The following is a 25,739-nucleotide window of genomic DNA, read 5'->3' as shown; positions in this document are numbered from 1 at the left end:
TATACAAGTTATCCGGTTATGTCACCGTCTTTTGTTACGGCATCTTAAAATGTGAAATTAATATAACACAGATAAACGTAGGGGGAAATTCACAATTAACATATCATTTACTGTATAGTGAACAAGGGCGAAATGTGTTTAGTAATTTTGTCTTAATACTCATTAAACTGGAGCATGCGCTACTCTAGTGAGCAATAGTTGGTGTACGAACGAATAAAAAAACGAAATTATTTTGTCCCAACGGTGGGTGAGAAAATTTCTCTACTGCATTTATTTTCGACGCAACATTCAATTATAACGTTTATTACGATTATTTATTCATCAAAGATCCTGTATCGTAAAAATTATAATAGTAATAGATATAGCGCGTAAGCTGACAGGCAAATATTTGAGTCTCATGTGAAAAGACAGTTCGCTCAACTATTTTTTTTCGTTGCGATTGTGATCGAACATTATGTTAAAATACACTGGAATTTTCTTATTTTTATCAGCTTGCCAGTTCGAACTGAAATTTCATACTGACGCCAAAGGTTACATCGAAGGATGATTATGAACGAACAAGAAAATCAGTTCACTGTTTACGCGACACACTCGTAACGTCTTACGCATCAAGCAAATAAACTTAAATTATCAACGTTAGGATGCGCAATCGGATGAAATCTGAAAATATTTCCTGAAATAGCCGTTTCGTGTATCATCTTTGATCAAGTGCTTGGGTGCAGATGGCTAATAGTCCACAGCTTATGGTTATTAATGTAAAACTTTTATAATAAAATGATATAGCAAATTTACACAAAATATATTGTTGGGAATCTCTTTCACGCTTTGCTATGATTTGTATAAAGCAATCGAACGTTAGATTCAGTACGTTTACGGCACCGTTACCTATTTGATGTACATTTACTCGTATAGCCGAATGTGAAGTAAAATAGGATAACATTTGAGTTTCAGTATCGTGTTTTGAGTTAATAATCATTTCATCAGTTCTCTAGGTATTTAGTAACGCATAGGAGAGAGTGAAAGAGAAAACAGTTTTCATACTATTTTCAAGCTATCTATCTGACTGTAAATCCTACACTTGCTTGCTAGCGCTGGCTGCATCTAGGATACGTTGGCAATCCGTACGTGTGTTCTGTTGTATTTCGATAATTTAACAATTATGCAGTGTTCTTGTTTTTGTTGTTGTTTAGTTCGATTGTTTTGTTTCGAAGTAGTCAATTGTGGTATTGTTAAAGTTGGGTATGATCAGTTATAAACGATGCTTCTTCTTGCATTCCTTATACTTACAGCTTTGAATAGCATGAGCGGATGGGAGTGTTCTTATGATCATTTAATGTTTCAGATACGATGAAAGAAGCAGGTGCTGTGTACATGTATGTGTATTAATAAGTACTCTCCTGGTTCGACTACTGCAGAATTAGTACTTCGTAGCGCTACCTGCAAGTGGATTTAAGCTTTCGTTAAGTTACCGCATTCTTCCTGCAACCAATGTAGCCTTCCTTACTCTAAACACCTCGAATATTTCCATCTCTGAGCAGCACATTCATTATCCTGTTACGATAACTAGTAACATTTTAAAATTCCTCTAGTATTAGATAATATATATTCATGCTGTAGCTTTACTGCGCTTTTATTGTATAGTACGACATTCATCGACGATAAATCAAATATAAATTGTCTTTATAACACCCAGCGTGTGTTAGGACTATTTCCACTGTGTAACGAAATTGATAGATTGCTTAGCAATAAATGTTTTTTCTAACCTGAACCATTACGCATGTGGATTCATCATTCCAGTTGGTTGAATATTATTGCAGACACATTCTACAATATTCTCTTATTTCGATAATTCTTCGCGTACGGTTGATCCTTTTATAAAGTCAGATAAATTAGATGATGAACACATCGTTGTAGAATCAAGCTTCCCGAGAACGACTAAAACTCACTTTGTTCGTTGTCAATAGCATTCAACCAAGTGGCTCGAAACACCAGTATAAGGACGTGACTTTGAGCTTCATTCTAATTAATTTGTTTTCTGGTGTAATTCTATCCAAAATAAGTTCAATGTTTATGAGATTTATCCTAACACACTATCACCCTAAGCTCGCCTTGTGTCGAACAAATTGCAACGCACCAACTTCGTTTTCCGGTGCACTGCACAACGCTGCGCACTTGAATTGTTGAATTTTGTTTCACAAAATATATTCATAAATGACTAATTCGTAAATAATAGATATAAGAAATAGTAAATCAGTAACAATAAGGGCATTCATTCAGCTCTTTATCGATTCATACGTGTTGACTTGCTATTAATGTATGGTTTTTTTCTGTAATCAAAACAATGCTGTTAGAGAAGGTGTATCGTGCCCGATTTGATTACAGAGTAAATTGTACGCGCTTAGTCCTTACACATTGAGGTATCCATTGGACTGGCCGGCTGCACAAAGGACGAATTTCCGCTGAAGGAAATATTACTGCTCGTGTTGTATGTTGAGGATGACGAAATGCTACTGTTCAGTGAGGTATTGGTAGCAGCATTGCCACCTCCACCTCCAGCACCGGTGGACAGCATCGGGAAATGTCCACTGCTGGTACCACTTCCGGTGCTTCCTCCAGCGGGATGGCAGTGAGCACCCATGCTGTTGTGATGATGCAAGACGTTCGGTGCAGATGTATTGAGACCTATTGGAATCGCTGGCTTGATGAACCGTTCGCTGGTTCGACGAGTAACTAATTGACCGCATGCGTGACACCTTGTCAAGGCACCGGGACTGAGCGGTCGATTACCGCTGCTACCGGCACCACCAAATGCCGAAACACTCTCGTTGAACAAGCGTTCCTCTTCGAATTCCAGCGAAGACTCCGACTCTGATAAATGCCGAGAGAGAGCTTCACGACGTTCCACTTCTTGTTGTAATTTCCGTTGTAGGCGCTTATTTTCGTCTCGAATGCATTTTTCTTCCTGAGCAAATTGTTGAGATTTCTCCTTGCTTTCCTTTTCTGCAGCAGCCAAATTACCCCGTAGCTGATCTACTTCCGAGCGTAGATTTTGAATGTGCGCTGTCAGTTGCGAGGCAGTATCGTTGCCGTTTTCATTACGATGATTAATTTCCCTAGAAAAATTATGACGAAATGATTTTTTTTTTGCAATTTTTAAAATAAAAATAACATTATTTCTCACTTAGGACTAGTTGGATCCGACACAGGCTGATCAAGTTTGATTTGCAGTGATCGTTTCTCCGCTTCCAATTTGTCCATACGCTTCCACAACTTGTTTACTAAAGCTTCTTGCTCTTGTTCCAATGTGTTCTCCAGCTCAACCATTTCGCGGCGTAACTGTTCTAAGTGATTTTGTTTGGCTGACGTTTCCGCCTCAAGTTTTTCAATTTTTCTCATCAACTTGTTAACCAAACATTCCTGCTCTTGTTCGAGTGTCAGTTCAAGTTTGCACTTTTCCTGGCGCAACTGATCCAGCTTGCGCGAAAGATCATTGGTTAGACACTCTTCTTCGCGTTCATAGTGATGAGCGAGCGATTCTTTCTCCTTCTTAAGGGCCTGGATCTTTTTCAGCAACGTATTGGAGATATATTCTTCCTCTTGTTCGGCTTTTGCTTGCTGAAAATAAAACAAGATTTCAATCAATCTACTATAATATGAAAAAGTAAGTCTCTTCTGATATGTTTGCAGCAGCGTAAATCATTATTTTTAAGAGATCAATTTTATGTTGTATGTGTTCAAAGGGTTTTTTATTTACTAATGTAATTAAATTTGTTAGTAAATATTTCTGAACGAAAGAAGTTGTGATGCTTTACTTACAATAATAACAGATGCTTGTCGTAGAGAACGATTCTCCTCTTGGATAACCTTAACGCGAATTTTGTAAGTTTCAAGTTCCACTTTTAGGACCCTATAAAGAACAGGAAAAAGGTATAAAGAGAACGGTATGATAGTTATTTTATTTTTGTTTATTATGAAGCTAATATATACTTGTTCTGTTGCGTTAAGCTTTCTATACGCTTCTGTAGTTGCTCCCGGGAGACCGGACTCGGTGGTAGCATGGCTCCACCGTCCAGTGAGCTTTCAGACTCACATGGGCTGTCCATTGTCAGATTTTCACAGTTCCTAAAAGAAGAATGCAAATTTCATTATTGGTTTCAAATCAAATAAATATTCCAATGTTTACAATTCTTATACAAATGAAAACAGATACTTTGTCAGTTAATTCTTATTGTCAAGGTACTTAATCTAAAAGACATATTCCATAAAATCATATTTTATATCTAGAATCTCCTCTTTACTTTTCTAGCGGAACTTTTGCTTTATCGAATATGGAAGGTAAAGTAAAAACTTGACTTTTGGTGGGAGATTGAAAGACCTTTTCCTAATCAAGCGTGCATGCAGGGATTCTCAGCTTCAATGCGACAATAGCACCAGGCATAATTAGATACTCGTTATCTGAAGTCAGTAAAGCTTGTCTAAAAGGTAGTTTCTTTGCTTCTTTGGCGATGGAATTATTACCGCAAGGATATGATTATTGAGTGAAAAAAATAAACGAAAAATGAATTTTGAACAAACAAGCTCAATTTAATTTTTGATCTACTGTACTATATTGAATTTCCGAAAAGAAAGTTGTCTGATGGGAGAATCAAAGCGTTATTTTATTAATCTAGAAAGCAGAACTTTTGAGTTTTGAGAACGCGAATAAAGAGGATAACTGGTTGAAGTTTGAAGATAAACTTGAAGAATCAGTTTTTTAGATCTTATTTTCTGCTCCCTTTACTTAAGGTTAGTGAATAGCATTTATGGTTTGAATAAAATGTGCGGAAACTATTTAAACTTATACAGAAATGTTTCAAGTTAACAAAATTACTTTATTAAAATTAAGTTGTTTAAATTTTACACACATCAAATCTATTTCAGATTACACTTGGAACATTTATACTGAGAGTATTTACATGTACTGAACTTTGATATTTGGTTGACACTACCCATAACCCATTCTTGAAATTTTGCAGCTTACATAAAATTGCACTGCATGTTTATTAAAGGAATAATTTAATTTTCGATTTAAACTGATCGGAAAGTATTGGGTGAAGCACTAGCTAGGTAACAAGTAGGGCATATCTATCATGATTTCATAAAATATTCTCCGTTTTTCAACGTCCAACAAACCAAATAATGAGAGCAGTTTGTCCGTTTTATCTACAGACAGGCCGACTCTTTAAGAGTGATTCGAGTTTACAAGTACCTACTCCGATGTTCAACGCACTACCAATAGACATTTGCACACTTGACCCGATGTCAAGCAATTATAAATTCACAGAAAAATCGTGAATGTGTTCATACGAAAAATATTTAACAGCCAGAAATGGCCATTATTCGCATATTTTCTTCTGATGTAAAATTGCTGAAAAGGGGCAGTGAATTTTTGCCGTACGGAGCTCAACTGCTGTTCGGTAGCGAGTTCACTTTTTCGTTGGATTTTTTTCGCTTTTATTTTTCACTACTACGATCTGAATATGCTAATAATTTCACGAAATACGAAAGTTCTAACTTACACAATATTCGGCACCCGAAGAACGAAATTCAATGCAAATTTTGCTGTTTTTATTGCGACGAGTACTTTGCAAAAGCGAAAATTACGACGATAGACCACTTCGTAGAAGCTGCTTGAAAAGCAGATGAGAAATCCACAAAAGCGTTACACGGAAAACTGCTCGAATTCGTTAAAAATGCCCAAAACTGACAGTGCGTCGTTATTTTACCCAAGATAAATATATCCACAATGTCACTTCCCGATGGATTTTGTCGACCCGCATCGGTCCGATCATCGGCCCGATTATCGGACCGATTGAGCACGATATGGGGCCGATCGTAGCGCTTCGATCGGCCCGTCATCGGACAATTCTGCACCATTTGCATCAACCGCGTTGACCTAAGAAAGCTTTATGTTTACATTATGTATCGCTACCCAGTGAAATTTGTAGACCCGCATAAGTCCGATCATCGGTCCGATTATCGGACCGATTGAGCACGATATAGGGCCGATCGTAGCGCTTCGATCGGCCCGTCATCGGACAATTCTGCACCATTTGCATCAACCGCGCTGACCTAAAAAAGCTTTATGTTTACATTATGTATCGCTAGAGAAACAGAGCGAAGGAATATCAAACAAGACATTTTCGAGCCGACGTCTTCCCGATAGGGTGAGAAAGATTGTTAAACATTTGTATCGATCATAGAGGCTTTAACCTTTAGGTCATTCGCCTCTTAGGGCCAGAAAAACTCTGACCCTATGTTCGAGGTTGGAAATCCAACCCCGATATATCTCATCACCTGAGTAATCAGACATCCGCTCTCTGCTTTGGTATATCTTCACTCTTTTGTTCTACCGATACACTATGTAAGCTCGAAACGCAATCAAAAGCTTTCGTGCACGATGCGTCCGATGTTCGAATTTACTGGGTATAGGAACAGAGCGAAGGAACATCAAACAAGGCATTTTCGAGCCGACGTCTCCCCGATAGGGTGTGAAATACAATATTTTGTTTTGATCATAGAGGCTTTAACCTTTAGGTCATTCGCCTCTTAGGGCCAGAAAAACTCTGGCCCTATGTTCGGAGTTGGAAATCCAACCCCGACATATCCCATCCCCTGAGTATCAGACATCCGCTCTCTGCTTTGGTATTTCTTCACTCTTTTGTTCTACCGATACACTATGTAAGCTCGAAACGCAATCAAAAGCTTTCGTGCACGATGCGTCCGATGTTCGGATTTACTGGGTTAGAGATGCCAGATAGGCACTCGGTCCAGTTGAACTCATGGAAACTTTCATACTGGAATGGTCCGGTCGATGGAGTAAAAAATTGTAAGTTTTTCACACTGGAAATTCACGTAGTTTGTTTGACGTTTGTTCAATTCACGTAAACCTTATGTGATGACTCTATTCACTTTAGAGGTTGTTCGTATAACATTCATTTTCGTCACGTAAAATATTCAATTTAACATTTTAAACCATTCTACGTGATTTTTCAAGTGAATCGAACGTGAATTTTTATTTGAGTGTAATAAATAAAAAATATGTATATATCTGTATTGGTATTCACAATTAAATCGAAATTTTTAAAATAATGTTGGGAGAATATTATTGCAAAATTTACCGGTTTTAGAAAGAGGAATTCAATGAGTGTTCAATATTCATATTTTAATAACTCATTCTAAAATGACGAAATTAAATATAATTTATTTTTTATAATCGGAATGAACATAACATAATTATTATTAGGTTTTGCACGATGACGACACAAATGAACTGCCGATGAATCAAGTTCATCTTTGACAGTTGCCGTGTACTTGTTTTGTTTTGCGACTGCAAGTTAAAAATTGAAAAAATGACGAAAAAGTGCCTGTTAAAAACGTATTCCACAGTGAAAATAACTAAAAATGAATCTGTTGAGTGTGAGGCAACTTGCAATTTTTACATTCGAACGATGAACTTTTAAACTGTAAACAAGTACACGTCGACTGTCAAAACAAGTTCATTCTGTTCATTTTTGTGAGGTTATGTCATGTTCGTGCAAAACCTAATTGCATATACTTTCAAAATGTTGACTTCGTAAGCTTGGGGGCTGTTCATAAAAGACGTCACGCCGCAAGGGGGAGGGGGGTGTTTCAGAAAACGTGACCTTTTGTGACAGGGGGAAGGGGGGGAGGTTTTTGGAATGTGACGTCCTCCAATATATTCAATGAGCGCATTTTTGAAATACCTAATTATATTACTGCTTTGCCCTATTTCCTGAAAAAATCTTCACAATAAACGTTTACATTCTATAGGAAACGTGTATTTGTTGATTTAAAAGCTTCTTCTTGTAAATTCGGAAATGAATGATGCAGGAAATCATTTCTGTTGTGATCAGCAAAAGTGCACGGAGGAGCGAGTAAATTAGCGAAATTATAAATTTTGCCTAATATGAAGAAAAAAAAAAGACGCCTTCAAACGGTTTAACTTAAGTTATGCACTGACATTTTTTTTCAGTAATTTGATTTTCTAGCATTGATACACGGAAAGACCGAAATCAGCATTTTGGCGAAAAATTAGTCGATTTTTTGATTTTAGTTAGTTATTTTTTGAGACAACTAAAAAAAATGTTACTTTTGCTAATTTAGATTTTTTAATTCGCATTCCCTTAATAATAATAAAATATTTGTTGAAATTGCTATTTTTTTAGTTGAATTCACCAATTCAACGTGTTGTCATTTCTTAGCTAAAGCACACTTCATTTCCGTTCAACTAATTTTTTAGTTGAATTAGAGATATAAGACGTTGTTTTCAACCAACATAAATTGTTGAATTGACTTCTGCAATTTGCAGTTATACGGCGTACTGTCACCGAAAAAACGTTCACACCGTAATGACTACTAGCCACTAGATGGCACACTACTAACGAAAAAAATTTTTCTGTGGCGGGTGTTTTTTGTCGTGAATACGACTTACTTTACTATGGGGTGCCTTTTCAAAATTTACCCTCTGAGAGAGTGATAAGTTTTTGATCGTGAATATCTCTTGTTGTATCTAACGAATCAACATAATTTTTGCTTCATGCCATCGGAAATATGATCACAATTTTATGATAAAATATTCAGTTGTTTGACATAATCTCTGAAATGTTTGGTATAAACGAGTATCAAAGTATCAGTGATCTGTGGAAGGATTTATATAATCTAACTACCAAAAGAATCGAAATTTTTCAACTTAAACGTGTATAGCAAAAGCATTGGAGTATTTCAATAGTATACTATTGAAAAACCTGTCTCGTTTGACCCATATCAACACCAGCCAATCAGAACGCGTTCTGAGGAAGAGAACGAAATATATCTGCTGCTGTACCACAAATCGTTCGAGGAAAATGTTCCGCACAGTGTTTAATATCGTAGTGAGTTCCACAATTCTGAAAGGCAGGAATGAATCCCGTAGAGCATCCTAATAGTTTCTTTCAATGAAATGCAAATCCGAAATGAAATAATCGACATTAAAATTCTGTGTGCGGCTATTTTTATAGCCGTTAGGACCGCCCATTAGTGAAAAAGCTACAAACAAAAATTGAATCAGTTTGGATTCTGTCGCCACTGCGAGCAGATGTATTTTGTGTCTAGAATCTAGTTTCGCTTCCGACAAGAGCGATTACGTCACAGCTGCCAGTCATTTGCATTGATGAAAAAACAACGGTGAAGAGCATTACTCAAAATCAGCCATTGTAATGGCTCTAAAAGTTTTCTAAAGAACTATTAGGATTTCTTGCTCGCAAATCGAAGGGAAATATCCTCAGCTTAGTGCAAATCTAGAACTGTTTAATTTGATTTTTGCACTTTTGGCTGTGTGAAGTTCACTGTAATCGAGATCAAGTGAAGCCTTCTTTGTTTTAGCGAAAAATATGAAAAAGAGGAATGCTTGCATAATTCATACAATTGATCAACTAATTGATATTCGGAGTTGTTTTCGTATTCACGATATCCAGTTATGTCTTTGACATTGCCCACCCGCCTTTTTCTATATTGGCAGGTATAAATACGATGTTGTATTGGAGAAAAAGACACAAACGAAACATAAACTTCTTTTTAAAAATTTTTCTTCTAAAACGCTGTTTTTTTCATTCGACTTCGCGACTCTCTCACTAAAAACTTTGAGCACTCGGAAAACAAAAACCGAATACAAGTAGTACACCGGACGGCGCTACCCGGAAGGTTGGAAGATACAAAAGACATCATTTGACATATACAATTAGAGTGCAACATTCGAAACTCACTTCACTTTCATTTCATTTTTGTTTTCTTTGTGCTGTCCTTCAGTAATGATGGTGATAGATAAATAGAAACAAATTTTCTGATTTTAATAATAAAATTAGTTGTCAATGAGAATTTCGTGTTGGATTGAAATATTGCTGGTTTTTGTCCAGGATATTCGCCAACTAAACACATTCTCTAAAAATAAGAGTTTTTTCCAGCAAAATAAATTCTCAATTTTAACTAATTTCATAGTTATTTACGAAATTTTGTTGTTAAAATCAACTAATTCAAAAACAGTAATACGAATTAGGCGCAGAGCTAATTTTGGTCGTTCCGTGTAATAGTATATGATAAGAATTTCTCTTATCTGATTCTGATGCAGTTTATTCAATTGTACTCCATTTGAAAAAGGGTGGGAGATCAAATGTTTCAGACGTAGATCATGTCATGTCTTATCTTGATCATATGTGATTTTCCTCCGCCAACATCAAAGCTTATCGAATCATCCAATGATTGAACTTACATAAATCAAGAATCATTTTAACTCAAAATCACTACCCATTGTGTGACGGAAGATCAGTACCGATATTGATCGATGTGATTTAAAATTCACTGATCAACTGATCTTGAATCTTGAAATCGGCAGTGATCTCTTTTTGATGAGGTTTTGGTCTTTATTTTCTCAGCCCTGTATGCTACACTAAGGAAATATTATTCTTTACCTAAAACAATAATATATCTGTGTACCCCTAGGAGGAATAAAACAGATGATTTAAATGTTTCATCAATTCCAACCAAATACTTTTGTTAATTTATATAATTGATATTAATAAAATAATTCCGATGATTTTGTAGTCTTAGGGTTATTTTTTAATCTAATGACAGCATGTAATAAATCGATTTTTCCCTCATATTTGTATGGTTTGTCATACATATTGAGAATGTATTGAGATAAATTTTATTTATTTTGAATTCGTGACGTGTGACATAGGGAGAGTGGGGGGTCTTTGCTTGTGTGACAATTTGTAACAAAGGGGGGATGGGGAGTCAAAAATCGTCAAAAAAAAACGTGACGTCTTTTATGGATAGCCCCTTACGTGAGATTTCTGCGCTTAAGTGTAAGCTTATGTCACGTAATCCAAGTCTCAGTCTAACAATTATGTTGATGCCCTCGGCATCTTAGAGCTTAAGCAATGTGCCTTTAAACTTATATTATTAAATAGAAAAACAAAACAATTATGTTTCTTGATGCTCGATTCAAATTTGTTACAACTATTATTACCCTCTTAGAAAAAACTTTCAACGGTGGTCCTTCATTGGTCCAATACGTTGGATCATTGGTCCAATGAACGTCCAATCAATCGTTCAATGGGAGACCAACACGGGATCGCGCTCAAAGACCAACAAAATTGAACGGCATGCTGAGAGGGGGTGTAAGCACAGACTAACAGACATGACAGTATGAGTAAAAACTTATAAAAATAATTTTTCGTGATGCACTAGTTCCACCTATATTGTACTGCGCAAACTATTTACTATCGGTACATCCCTTGTGTTATGTAAAAGTTTTTTTACTGGTTGATCTGCCCTCGTTTGTCAACACCGATCAGCTGCTTGCAGGGATGCCTGATTTCATCATAATATTTGAAAATGTATAGTCACAATAAATTATTGGATTACGTTAACAACATATTTAACTTTTTTTAGCGATGTTGGAAAGTAACCATTTTTTTTCTCAACGTTGTTCATCTAGTCTATTTTTGATTGTGTTGGAAATTTTCACTCGAAATTAAGTGCCGGCAGACCAGAAGCAAGTAAATATTGCGACAAAACGGGTTCGATTTTGTATTGCGTTGGAGGATGAGAAGTAGGCACAATTCTGTATATAGTTTTGGCAATATGTATTAAGTCTATATCATACATGAAATTCGCATGGACAAATCAATACATTACAGACAATTCTGTATGAATGGCAACTCTGTTGGTAAATCAAAACACAGTCTAGATGACAGACATGATGTTTTTGATAGGGTAACGTGGCGCCATCATGACATATGCGAGCACTGTCCCAACTAAAGGAATATTCGAAATGACCGTTAAAATTATTGAAGAATCTAATTTGAGTGTCCTGTCTGTTAGTCTATGGTGTAAGTTTAAGTAACGATGAATTCTCCATACAAAGTTGGAATATCATTACTTTAGTTGTTATTAAAAATTACAATAATAATTCTCGTGTAAGGGCCGCTTATGGAGAATTCGACAGTCACACGGCAAAAGGGCCTAACTGAAAATGACAGTTTCTCTTTGTTTACTTTTTCTTTCACGATTTATCGGATTGATTTTATATTTCAAGCCTTAATCTTCGCAAAACTTTCAAGTTAAAACTACAAGCTATCGATTTATATTGGAAACGCTCAAGAAGTTGCAGTAATGGCGCCGTAATAATCGAAAGAGAAAGTAAACAAAAAGAGGCTCTCATTTGCAGTTAGGCCCTTTTGTCGTGGGACTGTCGAATTAATCATTCCCGCCCGGTGGATTTTGTCGACCCGCATCGGTCCAATCATCGGCCCGATTATCGGTCCGATTGAGCACGATATGGGGCCGATCGTAGCGCTTCGATCGGCCCGTCATCGGACAATTCTGCACCATTTGCATCAACCGCGTCGATCTAAAAAAGCTTTATGTTTACATTATGTATCGCTAGAGAAACAGAGCGAAGGAATATCAAACAAGATATTTTCGAGCCGACGTCTTCCCGATAGGGTGTGAAATACATTCTTTTGTTTCGATCATAGAGGCTTTAACCTTAAGGTCATTTGCCTCTTAGGGCCAGAAAAACTCTGGCCCTATGTTCGGAGTTGAAAATCCAACCCCGATATATCCCATCCTCTGCGTATCAGACATCCGCTCTCTGCTTTGGTATTTCTTCACTCTTTTGTTCTATCGATACACTATGTAAGCTTGAAACGCAGTCAAAAGCTTTCTTGCACGATGCGTCCGATGCTCGGATTTACTGGGCGCTTGTGAGAAATTCTGGCAAGCGTCAAAAGGCTGGCTGCATTCCGGCTGCTGTCAAAATTGCCCAGGCGAAATTGCGTCGTTATCTCGCCGTACGTGTCTTGTTTATTTCCCTCCTCTTTCTTTTTTCTTTTGTCGTGAATACGACTTACTTTACTATGGGGTGCCTTTTCAAAATTTACTCTCTGAGAGAGTGATAAGTTTTTGATCGTGAATATCTCTTGTTGTATCTAACGAATCAACATAAGTTTTGTTACATGCCATCGGAAATACAAGGTGAGATGAAAAAACTGCAACAAAGTAAAACGCCATAATTTTTTCATTTTTTTTTAAATTTTATTGAATGAAAGCAAAAAATGTCGGAAATAACATCAAATTTGAGAATCGGTTTAGATTTGTTCGAATTGGCCACCTTTGGCACGAACTATGGCCTTCAAACGGCCAATGAAACCATCACACGCTGCCCGAAAGTGGCTCTGCGGTATTTTGTCCCATTCTCGGCGAAGCGCTTGCTTGAGATGATCGACACTTTGGTATTTTTTAGTGCCAACCTTGCTTTCCAAAATACCCCAGGCACAATAGTCCAACGGATTGGCATCCGGAGATTTTGGTGGCCATTGTGCGGTGGAAATGAAGCGAGGAACCTCATTTCTTAACCATTCTTGGGTGGCGCGTGCTGAGTGCGATGGTGCTGAGTCCTGTTGGAATGTCCAAGGTCTGCGGCCGAAATGTTTGCGTGCCCAGGGCTTCAGAACTCCCTCCAAAATATTTTCGCGATAGATTTGCGCATTTATTTTGACCCCACGGTCGATGAATACGAGCGGCGAGCGACCATCGGCTGTTATGGCGGCCCACACCATCACCATGGCCGGCTTTTGAGTTCTGGTGGCCAACCGAAGTTGCAAATTTTCAGCTGACCTCTCTGGCAAGTAAACACGATCATTTTGTTTGTTTACAAACTGCTGGATAACGAATGGTTTCTCATCGGAGAAAACCAAATTCGGCAGTTCACCACTTTCGGCCAAGCGAAGCAACTCTTTAGCTTTTTCGAGTCTAACTTTTTTTTGCGCATCAGTAAGATCTTGCACTTTTTGGAACTTCAATGGCTTTAGTCCAAGCTCATTTTTCAATATTTGCCGAATGGCATATTGCGATATGGTCAGCTCACGAGCCATTTTTCGGCCACTGCGACGCGGATTTCGTTCAATTCGCTTCTTCACTTTTCGAACCATTTCTGCCGATGTTGCTGTTTTTTTTCGTCCACTTCCTTGACGTCGGGCTACGCTACCAGTATCACGGTAACGAGCGATGGTACGAGACACAAAAGATTTATTCACTTTTAAATGCTGGAGGGCTCTAACGATAGCCACTTGTGGTTTTCCAGCCAAATGCAAAGCAATCACACTATCACACTTGAATTCCATCACAAATAACTTTTTTTCTGAAAAATTCCCACCAAAATGCTTTTGTGCGCTTGTAAATAATATAATGAGCTGTCACTAGAATAAATCTGACAGCTGTGGGACGAGCGGTTTAGAAATGACAGCAGTCTGAAGTTGGTTGCAGTTTTTTCATCTCACCTTGTATGATCACAATTTTATGATAAAATTTTCAGTTGTGTGGCATAATCTCAAATAGTTCAAAATTCAACTTTGCTGAAATGTTGGTATAAACGAGTATCAAAGAGGATAATTCATAAGGCGCGTTTGCCTTTCTCGTATTATGAAAGCTCATAGCTCAGTGATCTGTGGAAGGATTTATATAATCTAACTACCAATAGAATCGAAATTTTTCAACTTAAACGTGTATAGCAAAAGCATTGAAGTATTTCAATAGTACACTATTGAAAAACCTATCTCATTTGACCCATGTCAACACCAGCCAATCAGAACGCGTTCTGAGGAAGAGAACAAAATATCTGCTGCTGTACAACAAATCGTTCAAGAAAAATGTTCCGAAAAGTGGTGAATATCGTAGTGAGATCCTAAATTTGGTCCTTCTGAATGCTAGAAACGAATCCCTACAGCATATTGATAGTTTCTTTCAATAAATTATGCAAATCCGAAATGAAATAATCGACATTAAAATTCTGTATGCGGCTATTTTTATAGCCGTTAGGACCGCCCATTAGTGAAAAAGCTACAAACGAAATCACATAAAAGGAAATCTCTTAACAAAAATTGAATCAGTTTAGATTCTATCGCCACTGCGAGCAGATGTGTTTTGTGTCGTCTGCACAGCTAGTTTCGCTTTCGACAAGAGCGATTACGTCACAGCTGCCAGTCATTAGCATTGAAAAAAACAAACAACGGTGGAGAGCATTACACAAAATCAGCCGTTCTAGTGGCTCTAAAAGTTTTCTAAAGAACTATTAGGATTTGTTGTTCGCAAATCGAAGGGAAATATCCTCAGTTTAGTGCAAATCTAGAACAGTTTGGTTAGATTTGTGCACTTTTCGCTGTGTGAAATTCACAGTAATCGAGATCAAGTGAAGCCTTCTTTGTTATTGCGAAAAATGTGAAAAAGGGGAATGCTTGCATAATTCATACAATTGATATTCGGAAGTGTTAAGGAACATGTCAGTTGTTTTCGTATTCACGACATCCAGTTATGTCGCTTACATTACCCACCCGCCTTTTTTTTATTCGACTTCATTTGATATTCGTCAATCCCGCGTGTACGTACAAAAAACCAATCTTGAGACGAGGTAATAGTATGTTCACATTAGCGCTGATATCAAGTGATATACGGATATACTTGATATCCGATGATATCATGTGCGATATCACTTGATATACCATACAATTTGATGCCAACGCGTATCACCATTTTGGCATGATATCCGGGATATCATGTACGATATCATGTCGAGTTGTCAAAAATCGCAACTAGCAACACGGATAATGGCATTGAACGCACTCATTTATAAACGTCACTTTGAGAGTGACAATAAACAATCATTATAATTTCAAATTTTTCAACAAATACTGGCGTTCGGAGACAATTAATTGCAAGACTTCAACTATTGATTGAATTGTAGGAGAGAAAAGCAATATTATTGATCTTACTCCGTTAATAACCGCTAGGCGAAATTCTCTGCCGGAAACGGTTGTTGCATTGTTGCCAGACTTTTGCCGGAATTCTGGCAGCCGTCTGGGGGAAAATCTGCCCGCCGCGTACAAGTGGGTGGGTTACTGCTCTTACACGTTCATTAAAAATAACATTACTTTTAACACCCAAAAAATATTACTGTGCAATAAAAAAGTCCAAATTTGTTTTCAAAACGCTTAAAAATCCCAAATTCAATCAGAAAAACCTTTGTAAATAAGTGTGAAAAATTTTCCAGCTCTTAAATTAATAGTTTTTACTCTGCAAAAAAACCAACGAAAGCTCATCCAATTATAACCAACGTTATTTTTAATGTGGAACACATTTTTGTTTTCTATATAGGGGTGCAAATTAGAAACTCAAGAAAAATACACGTAGAAATGTGGTCAGGTTTTAAACAATTACAGCTCAGTCAATTTTGTATCAATTATTAATATTATGTCACCATTTGATTGAAAATATTTTTACGTATTGATTTAAATGTTCATAGCCATGTATTTCTAATTGTATATCATTGAAATGTCGATTAATAGCTAGCAGTGTCCAATTTTGTCAGCAAAAATTCTCCGGCATACTGGATTTCCCTGCCATAGTCGACGGTTTTGAAGGAGTAAGCGATAGCTCTTGGAAGCAGGCGAATCTATAAATATAAGTAAAATTATAGCTAACGTTTCAGTCCTACGAGTAGCATGCTAGAGGTAGGTTGTAACTAGACACAGCAAGACGAAAAGTGTTATAAAACGATTTGAAGCTTTAATTGGTATGCTCTGATCTTGTGTCATGCAAGTTCGGATGAAATTTCATGTTATGTCGTTTCGCCTGAGAAATTGACAACAACCCCAGGGTAAATTTGGAGTGCATAAGAATAATTTCCAATTTATATAAGATGAACTCGATTGATAATATGAAAAATGTTAGCGCTTCAACCGAAATCGCAGAATGGTAGAGAAACGCTATAAAAATAACAGCTTGCATACAAAACTTGAACACAAGCTTGGCGAAGAGAAGTTTAAATATCGATATCCGTATCGCTTGTTTAAATATCGATATCCGTATAGTGTACAAACATATAATTGCATACATTTGGGCTATTGGTGTAATTTCGTCGGCTACAAAACAAATGCAAATCACGACAAATAAAATCTGTATTCTGGGTTCGCGTGTTCGGTGTTGGTTCCTAATAAAGTTCAATCTAAGCAGACTCTCGTGCATTTGCGAATTCAAAAGTGTGAGATTGATTGAACTGTTTGATTGTAGATCATTAGAAATTCTGGTTGCCTTGAGAGATGGCATTTCACCAGAGTGATACACGCTGGAGTCAGATTCTTGTCCACACCGAGGATGCAAAAAACGAAGCACCGCACTAAGAGGAAAGCGCACTTCTTCTCAGTGTCGAATAGACAGCATTTGAGTGTGTGCTTGTGGTTAAAGCAGCTGGCGCGAGTGAAACACATTCTCTTCGCATGAATCACTCACACGCGCTCTCGTCTAAATACATCCAAGTGACCACTGGCGCGTGATTGTGAGCGAACACTTCTGTGAACTTCAATTAATAGAGAGTAGATCTGGCCTTGCTATGAAAAATTTGCAAGGAAAACCGAAAATTTTACGATAAATTGTTTTATTTTGCTGATTTTGCGTGTCCACGCTTCTTCTACGCAAACCATACAGCAGAGTGCTCACCGGCGTGTACACCTCTGTGAAAGTATCTGCATCCACCTCAGAGAATTTATTAGCTAATGCTTTAGCACTTTGATGCGATTTAGTGGAAGAGGTAAAAGGAAATAAACAAACGCACTCATGATGCGTGCACATTTTATACAACAGTGGTGTATAAATGTGAAAGAGAGCTCTCGTTGAAGTTGTCAGTGCGAGGGGAGAAATTTTGCTTGCTCTTCGTCACACAGAGGAGATAGACATCTCTGGTTGCCTTGTTCCACATCAATGGCTCGAACAACCCCATGGAGCTGATCCTTGTAGTTTTTGTATGTAATAATGACACAGACTAACAGAAAGGAATTTTCATGATGCACTAGTGCCACCTATATTGAACTGCGCGAACTATTTACTTTCGGTAAATTGTTTTATAAAAGTTTTTTTTACTAGCTGATTCCCCCTTGTTTGTCAACACCGAACAGCTGCTTGCAAGGATGTCTGATTTCATCAGGCTTTGTATAACATTTGAAAATTAATCGTCGCAATAAATTGTTGGATTACGTTGATTATATACGATGTTGGAAGGTAACCATTTATTTTTCTCAACGTTGTTCATCTAGACTATTTTGAGTTGTGTTGATAATTTTCCCCCGACATTAAGTGGCTGCACACCAGAAGCAGATAAATATCGTAACAAAACATTTTGGGTTCGATTTTGTATTGCGTTGGAGGAGGATTTTGTATTGCGTACAGTTCTGTATTTAATTTTGGCAATATGTAACAAACCTGCATGAAATTCGTATGGACGTATACAAATCAATACATTACAGCAAAGACATCATATTAACAAGATATCCAGCTTTCACATTTCCCGAAAAAATCATTAGCAACATCCTATTTTGCGAACATGGCACCCTCAGGCGAGTCCGCATCAAATCTCGAACATAGAAGTAGAGGAGAGAAATACTGTGCACCCATACAATTGACATGATATGTTGAATGTGATGCCATGCGATGGCGTTGCTGAACTGAAGATTGATTTCGCTCCAAGCTGACAGGGTCTGATTACAGGCAATTCTCTATAAATGACCAAATAAACGCAATCTAGATGACACACTGGATGATTACACTTGGTACACTGAAAAGAACATAATGGTAGTTCTAACTGCGTTGGGATGGTAGAAAAAACAATAGGCAATAAATTATCACATTTTCCATTAATTGAGAATAACATACCATAATATCATTGCAATAACCATGCGCTCTGCTTAAATATCTGATGGTAGCCATTACTATGTTGCGTGTTCATTCAAAATTTGCTTTTGTATTCGATATAACTACAAACGTTTTCAGTTTTATGATGACTTACGAACGAAACTTTAATAATGACTATAAGAGTAATAATCCTATGAGAGTCTAATAATCGCCCTTTTCTCAACTCCGCTGCATTGATTCAAATTTTACGCGAATGTTTAAAGCTGAATTAATGTAGTAATGATGCGTCGTGGTTATACCCACATAGAGGTGTGGACATTTTCATATTTAAATGTGTAATTTTCTAACGAATGTAAATATCGCCTATGAATAATGTAGAATTGCGCTTTTTTAGACCTCTCGTCTTCACTTTCAAGAGTTATGAAGTAGTATTTAACTTTGCTCATGAATGTTATGAATAGTGCTGAAAAGGCGAAACCTATAGGCTGTGAAGGCAATGTTTGACAGATCACTTCTGATGTATAGAACAAAATTAAGATGAAATGAACGGTGTGTTACAAGTTACTTTGATTGCGATATTTTTTTCATTGTGTTCATGACATTGAATTTAAATTAGCTGCACATTATCTTTTCTCTCAGGGAAAGTTAGAATGTAAAACAAAATTGTAATTTTTATAAATTGTCTATGAATTCAAAGTGCATATACTAAGCTATCTCCACCTTGCTGTGAACTGTTTTGCGAATAGTTTAAACTTCTAGTCAAAATTTGGAATTTCGATATCTATTTTCTAAAACGTAATTGAATTTCATTCAACAGACGAACCATTCCAAAATTCGACAAATGGAAAGTTTGTTTAGCACTGAAAAATGTTAATAAATAGTATGATAAGTGCAATGCAGTAAGCACACAGACTAACAGACATGACACTATGAGTAAATTCTTATAAAAATAATTTTTCGTGATGCACTAGTTCCACCTATATTGTACTGCGCGAACTATTTACCACAGACTAACAGACAGGACACTCAAATTAGATTCGTCAATCATTTTGACGGTCATTTCGAATATTCCTTTATTTGGGACAGTACTCACCTGTGTCATGATGGCGCCACGTTACCCTATCAAAAATATCCTTTCTGTCATCTAGACTGTGTTTATTTTTTTCATTTACCAACAGAGTTGCCATTCATACAGAATTACTTGTAATGTATTGATTTGTCTACGTCCATGCGAATTTCATGCAGGATACAGATTTAATACATATTGCCAAAACTATATACATAATTGTGCTACTTCTCATCCTCCAACGCAGTACAAAATCGAACCCGTTTTGTTACAATATTTACTTGCTTCTGGTCTACCGCCACTTAATTTCGGATGAAAATTACCAACACAATAAAAAATAATCTAGATGAGCAACGTTGAGAAAAATAAATGGTTACCTTCCAAGATCGCTGAAAAAGTTAAGTATATTATCAACGTAATCCAATAATTTATTGTGATGATTCATTTTCAAATATTATGATGAAATCAGGCATCCCTGCAAGCAGCTGATCGGTGTTGACAAACGAGGGGAAACCAACTAGTAAAACAACTTTCACATAACACAAGGGGTGTACCGATAGTAAATAGTTCGCGCAGTACAATATAGGTGGAACGAGTGAATCACGAAAAATTATTTTGATAAGAATTTACTTATACTGTCATGTCTGTTAGTCTGTGCTATTTACTATCTACACCCCTTGTGTTACGTGAACGTTGTTTTACTAGTTGTTTTCCCCTCGTTTGTCAACACCTATCAGCTGCTTGCAGGGATGCCTGATTTCATCAAAATATTCGAAAATGAATCGTCACAATAAATTATTGGATTACGTTGATTATATATTTAACTTTTTAGCGATGTTGGAAGGTAACCATTTATTTGACTCATCGTTGTTCATCTAGACTATTTTTTTATTGTGTTGGTAGTTTTCACCCGAAATTAAGTGGCGGCAGAGCAGAAGCAAGTAAATATTGTAACAAAACGGGTTCGATTTTGTATTGCGTTGGAGGATGAGAAGAAGGCACAATTATGTATATAGTTTTGGCAATATGTATTAAATCTGTATCCGCATGAAATTCGCGTGGACGTATACAAATCAATACATTACAGGTAATTCTGTATGAATGGCAACTCTGTTGGTAAATGAAAAAAATAAACACAGTTTAGATGACAGACAGGATGTTTTTGATAGGGTAACGTGGTGCCATCATGACACATATGAGTACTGTCTCAAATAAAGGAATATTCTAAATGACCGTTAAAATGATTGAAGAATCTAATTTGAGTGTCCTGTCTGTTAGTCTGTGGTAAGCAAAAGAACAAGTTATACTTATTACTTTAACTTCAATTGATAGCTCTTGTTGAGGCGAATTACGGTTTATTCATATACTAAATTGATTTGTTTTGAAGCATTTGTGTGGGGCAACACTGCATGACCGTGCGCCACTCTACACGTCACACTTCCTCACACATCAAATGGACAGCAACGCTGCTTGATTGGCGCAAGCCGCCATTACAGGCACAAGTTTCGAGCAGGTAAGACGTGCACAAGGGGAGAGTCGCTTAACACAAATTATATTGTGCCTCTAAAAAAACACGTGATATACTGTGAGTCTAAGTGGGCTACGCTGTTCCCCATGAAACAGCTACTTGTCAAAAACTGAGCCCTTTGTGTGCCGCAACTGTATGAAAACGAAAGTGCCAATATTGATAAATGCGCCAACGCATTGTGTAAATTGATTGGCACATTGTTCTAAGCTTCCATTCTCTTGGACGTGCATCATTGTCCAGATCGGTGATCTGCGCAATAGGTGATTTCCCGAGTTAAACTGTGGATTACATAGCATTTATTTATTTATTTATATTAAACAGCCTGATATTGTATATTTCTCTCACCGTAACCGTAATTTTTCAAATCAAGAAATTGTAGTACATAATTTGGAAATGTTGGTAAAATTTTGGAACTAACATTAAGATTAATTTGTTTAGTTCTGCGTGCACATTTCACACATATTTATATAAATATGGATTTTTATAAAAACAAAGTGTTCTCATCCAAGTTAGTATCAGATTGCGATTCTAAACCGTATTTACAGCTTATTTTTTCGTGCAGTGTATATCGAGAAATATTCCATATTTTTTCAGTTGTTCAGTTCTGTGTACTGATCAGAGATGCCAGATATTTTCAAAGAAAATCTGTATTGCTTTGAATAAAAAATCTGTATTAATCTGTATTCACTAATAAATTGAAATTCTTACAACAAAATGATCCTAGAAGTTATTTCAATAGATTGTGGCTGTAGGATGGTTGACTCGATCAGTCATTGCCGCGCTTACAAGAATATTTAACGACGAAATTTCATAGTTTTTTATTTTATTTTTTTATTCACAACAATTGAATTGTAATTCCATATAGTTTAAAATTGTTGTCTTCATTATTTGACTTGGAATTTCAACACCCAATATGCAACGTCAAGTCGGATTATACAACTCTCAGTTTGACAGTAAAGTTTCATGATTACTACCTTGAATATCAGTTCAAATTGGTTTCAAATGATAATATAAATAGATTTAACAACAGATTTCCATATTAATTTGTTATTTGTCCGTTGATTGATAGACTTTTATCTCGTCACTGTAATCAAATACTAAAAGATAGCTCAGACAAAAAAGCTTTTTTTTCTTACTTTTTGTGAGATCTGTATAAATCTGTATTAAATCGAGGAAATCTGTATAAAATCTGTACTCTGTATCTAATCTGTATGAGCATGTAAAAATCTGTATAATACAGATAAATCTGTATAAATGGCATCTCTGCTCGAGTGGTTAATTTGATGTTGTCAAAATAACCCTGCTCGAGAGCAGAGATGCCAGATATTTTCATAGAAAATCTGTATTCTTTGTATAAAAAATCTGTATTAATCTGTATTTACTAATAAAATGAAATTCTTACAACAAAATGATGCTGTGTAGCAGTCACGTTTGTCATGATTCAAATAAGTCAGCCGCCGCTTGAAATAATTCCCTTCCGTGTAAAAAGTTAGGCATCTCTAATCAGATGAAGAATGAACACCGGTGGCTAATCTACATTTCTTTGCGCATACAAACTTTTTCTCTTCTTTATATAACCGATCGGTCTCACTATATTGCAAAACCAATACGAATGGTTAGGTTTCAGCCTCCGAAGAGTCCTCTTTCGCGTAGTCTTATCAATGTTCGCCAGATAACGATTTGAACGCAAAAAGGGTATTGGCGCGAGATGGTTGAATGCATAAGATTCGAGAGGGAATGAGCTAACGAATCTTAAAACTATTGTCCAAGAAGTTCGGTTTTCGAAAATACGAATCTTACTTCGGTAAAATTACGTACTTCCGGTTAGCTAAGACTGAAATTCGGCATTCTGAGGGTTTTAGGGAAAAGATCTAATCCATTTCCATCTAGACCGTGGAAGAGGCTAGAGTGCGTGTTTTTACTTTTGTTCCGCGGTGCGTGTTAGAAGGTATTAAATTCAAACATGAGATGTCTTTAAAACTTGGTAATAGTTCTGTTCTTAGGTGTTGCGTTAATATTAGCAGTAGAAAGTGCGGGAAAAGATCGTGTGCGTTGGAAGGAAATTATAACAAAGGTAATTTACAATGGTGCTATTCAATCACGATACAATAAGCTCACGGCGTCGTGTAGCCGTGCGACGGCTTTTTATTCCCTACTTTAGACGCTCTTCGGCTCGCCGCACCGTTCTTCATCCAGCGACGCGCTCTAGACCCCACGCTCTGGCTTGGAAATTCTGGCAATCTCCGTCAAAATCGCCAGAAGGGCGAAGTTCGTCATTTTCCGCCCATCAGAGCCACACGTCACAACCAACCGGTGTGCACGTTTTTTGTTGCTGACAGCAGTCCGGCGTTCCGACACTGTCAGCAGTTACCCACGAAGGACGTCCAGCCGTAAACCCGCTCCGGCGTCGGCATACTGAAACGCCGTCAGCGCAGAATCATTCGTATCGACGCCAGCATCGTCATCATTCGGCGGAGCGTCGCAATACAGGCAGGTAGCTGCGAAGAAAGCTGTAAGTACGCTATAAATTAAATCCATGCGCATGGTTAAAAGGGGGTAGCCTAGACACCCACCTAAAAGTGAGCTTTAAATCTAGTATTATGGCACCTTAACGAAGCAAGCTAGATATCCACCCGCACACAGTTAGGTATCAATTAGTATAGGCAACACCGAGATGGAAACCTAGGTTAGGATTACGAATTGCTAAAGTGACTTAATAAATATAAATATGTTTCTGTTCTTTCGATAAATGATGTGTATATTATTCAGGTAGATAGCTGCTATAGTTAAACAGATGTTACTGGTTTGAGGAGGTATCTCATGTTTCGCGTCGTAATAATTGTGTAGTTTTTGTGGTTTACTCCGAGTTGGACTACTTGGGAATCTTAGTCCCACCACTCGCGTTTCGGATACGGATTAGGGTTCTGGGTGGACGATTTCCTCCAGTGATGATACGCGCGAGTTGGTGTTCTTAGGTTATCTGGATAGACAAACGAATTTCTTGGGTTTTGTTGCGGTATAGTTGATTGTTGAACTGAGTACCTTTCGGATCGGTTGTGTTTGCCAGATCGTTCCCCTAAACTCTTTTATAACGACCCGCCCTGAGGCTGGGTTTCTGGTCGGGCAACCCTAGGCACGACAAGTGGTCCTCGAAAGAGGTGGCGCTTAAACCATTTGTTCGGATAGGTGGAGCGATTAGACAGACTGATATTGGTAGCATCGTCGTGCACGTTACCCACGTTGGGCGCCAAAATGTAACGTGCACGACGATGCTACCAATATCAGTCTGTCTAATCGCTCCACCTATCCGAACAAATGGTTTAAGCGCCACCTCTTTCGAGGACCACTTGTCGTGCCTAGGGTTGCCCGACCAGAAACCCAGCCTCAGGGCGGGTCGTTATAAAAGAGTTTAGGGGAACGATCTGGCAAACACAACCGATCCGAAAGGTACTCAGTTCAACAATCAACTATACCGCAACAAAACCCAAGAAATTCGTTTGTCTATCCAGATAACCTAAGAACACCAACTCGCGCGTATCATCACTGGAGGAAATCGTCCACCCAGAACCCTAAACCGTATCCGAAACGCGAGTGGTGGGACTAAGATTCCCAAGTAGTCCAACTCGGAGTAAACCACAAAAACTACACAATTATTACGACGCGAAACATGAGATACCTCCTCAAACCAGTAACATCTGTTTAACTATAGCAGCTATCTACCTGAATAATATACACATCATTTATCGAAAGAACAGAAACATATTTATATTTATTAAGTCACTTTAGCAATTCGTAATCCTAACCTAGGTTTCCATCTCGGTGTTGCCTATACTAATTGATACCTAACTGTGTGCGGGTGGATATCTAGCTTGCTTCGTTAAGGTGCCATAATACTAGATTTAAAGCTCACTTTTAGGTGGGTGTCTAGGCTACCCCCTTTTAACCATGCGCATGGATTTAATTTATAGCGTACTTACAGCTTTCTTCGCAGCTACCTGCCTGTATTGCGACGCTCCGCCGAATGATGACGATGCTGGCGTCGATACGAATGATTCTGCGCTGACGGCGTTTCAGTATGCCGACGCCGGAGCGGGTTTACGGCTGGACGTCCTTCGTGGGTAACTGCTGACAGTGTCGGAACGCCGGACTGCTGTCAGCAACAAAAAACGTGCACACCGGTTGGTTGTGACGTGTGGCTCTGATGGGCGGAAAATGACGAACTTCGCCCTTCTGGCGATTTTGACGGAGATTGCCAGAATTTCCAAGCCAGAGCGTGGGGTCTAGAGCGCGTCGCTGGATGAAGAACGGTGCGGCGAGCCGAAGAGCGTCTAAAGTAGGGAATAAAAAGCCGTCGCACGGCTACAC

At 37.7% G+C, this 25,739-nt stretch overlaps 1 protein-coding gene and 1 long non-coding RNA gene across 2 annotated transcripts; one reads left to right on the top strand and one right to left on the bottom strand.

Moving 5' to 3' along the window:
- Positions 1 to 227: 227 nt before the first annotated feature.
- On the bottom strand, positions 228 to 5,684 carry LOC131435945 (coiled-coil domain-containing protein 6). Its single transcript, XM_058604253.1, has 5 exons — positions 5,559 to 5,684; positions 3,988 to 4,122; positions 3,817 to 3,907; positions 3,182 to 3,615; positions 228 to 3,113 (listed from the first exon to the last, which is right to left on the bottom strand). The coding sequence occupies exons 2-5, from the start codon at positions 4,101 to 4,103 to the stop codon at positions 2,399 to 2,401; spliced, it is 1,356 nt and encodes a 451-aa protein (XP_058460236.1). The 5' UTR covers positions 4,104 to 4,122; positions 5,559 to 5,684; the 3' UTR covers positions 228 to 2,398.
- Positions 5,685 to 22,788: 17,104 nt separating this feature from the next.
- Positions 22,789 to 24,597, top strand: LOC131436420 (uncharacterized). Its single transcript, XR_009230621.1, has 3 exons — positions 22,789 to 23,322; positions 23,378 to 23,448; positions 23,505 to 24,597. It is a non-coding gene; the product is annotated as an uncharacterized LOC131436420 (long non-coding RNA).
- The last annotated feature ends 1,142 nt before the right edge of the window (positions 24,598 to 25,739 follow it).

This window comes from Malaya genurostris, chromosome 3 (genome assembly GCF_030247185.1).
Source record: "Malaya genurostris strain Urasoe2022 chromosome 3, Malgen_1.1, whole genome shotgun sequence".
NCBI lineage: Eukaryota > Metazoa > Arthropoda > Insecta > Diptera > Culicidae > Malaya > Malaya genurostris.
Note: the sequence above shows the minus strand (reverse complement) of the source record. Positions and strands in the feature narration are given on the sequence as shown.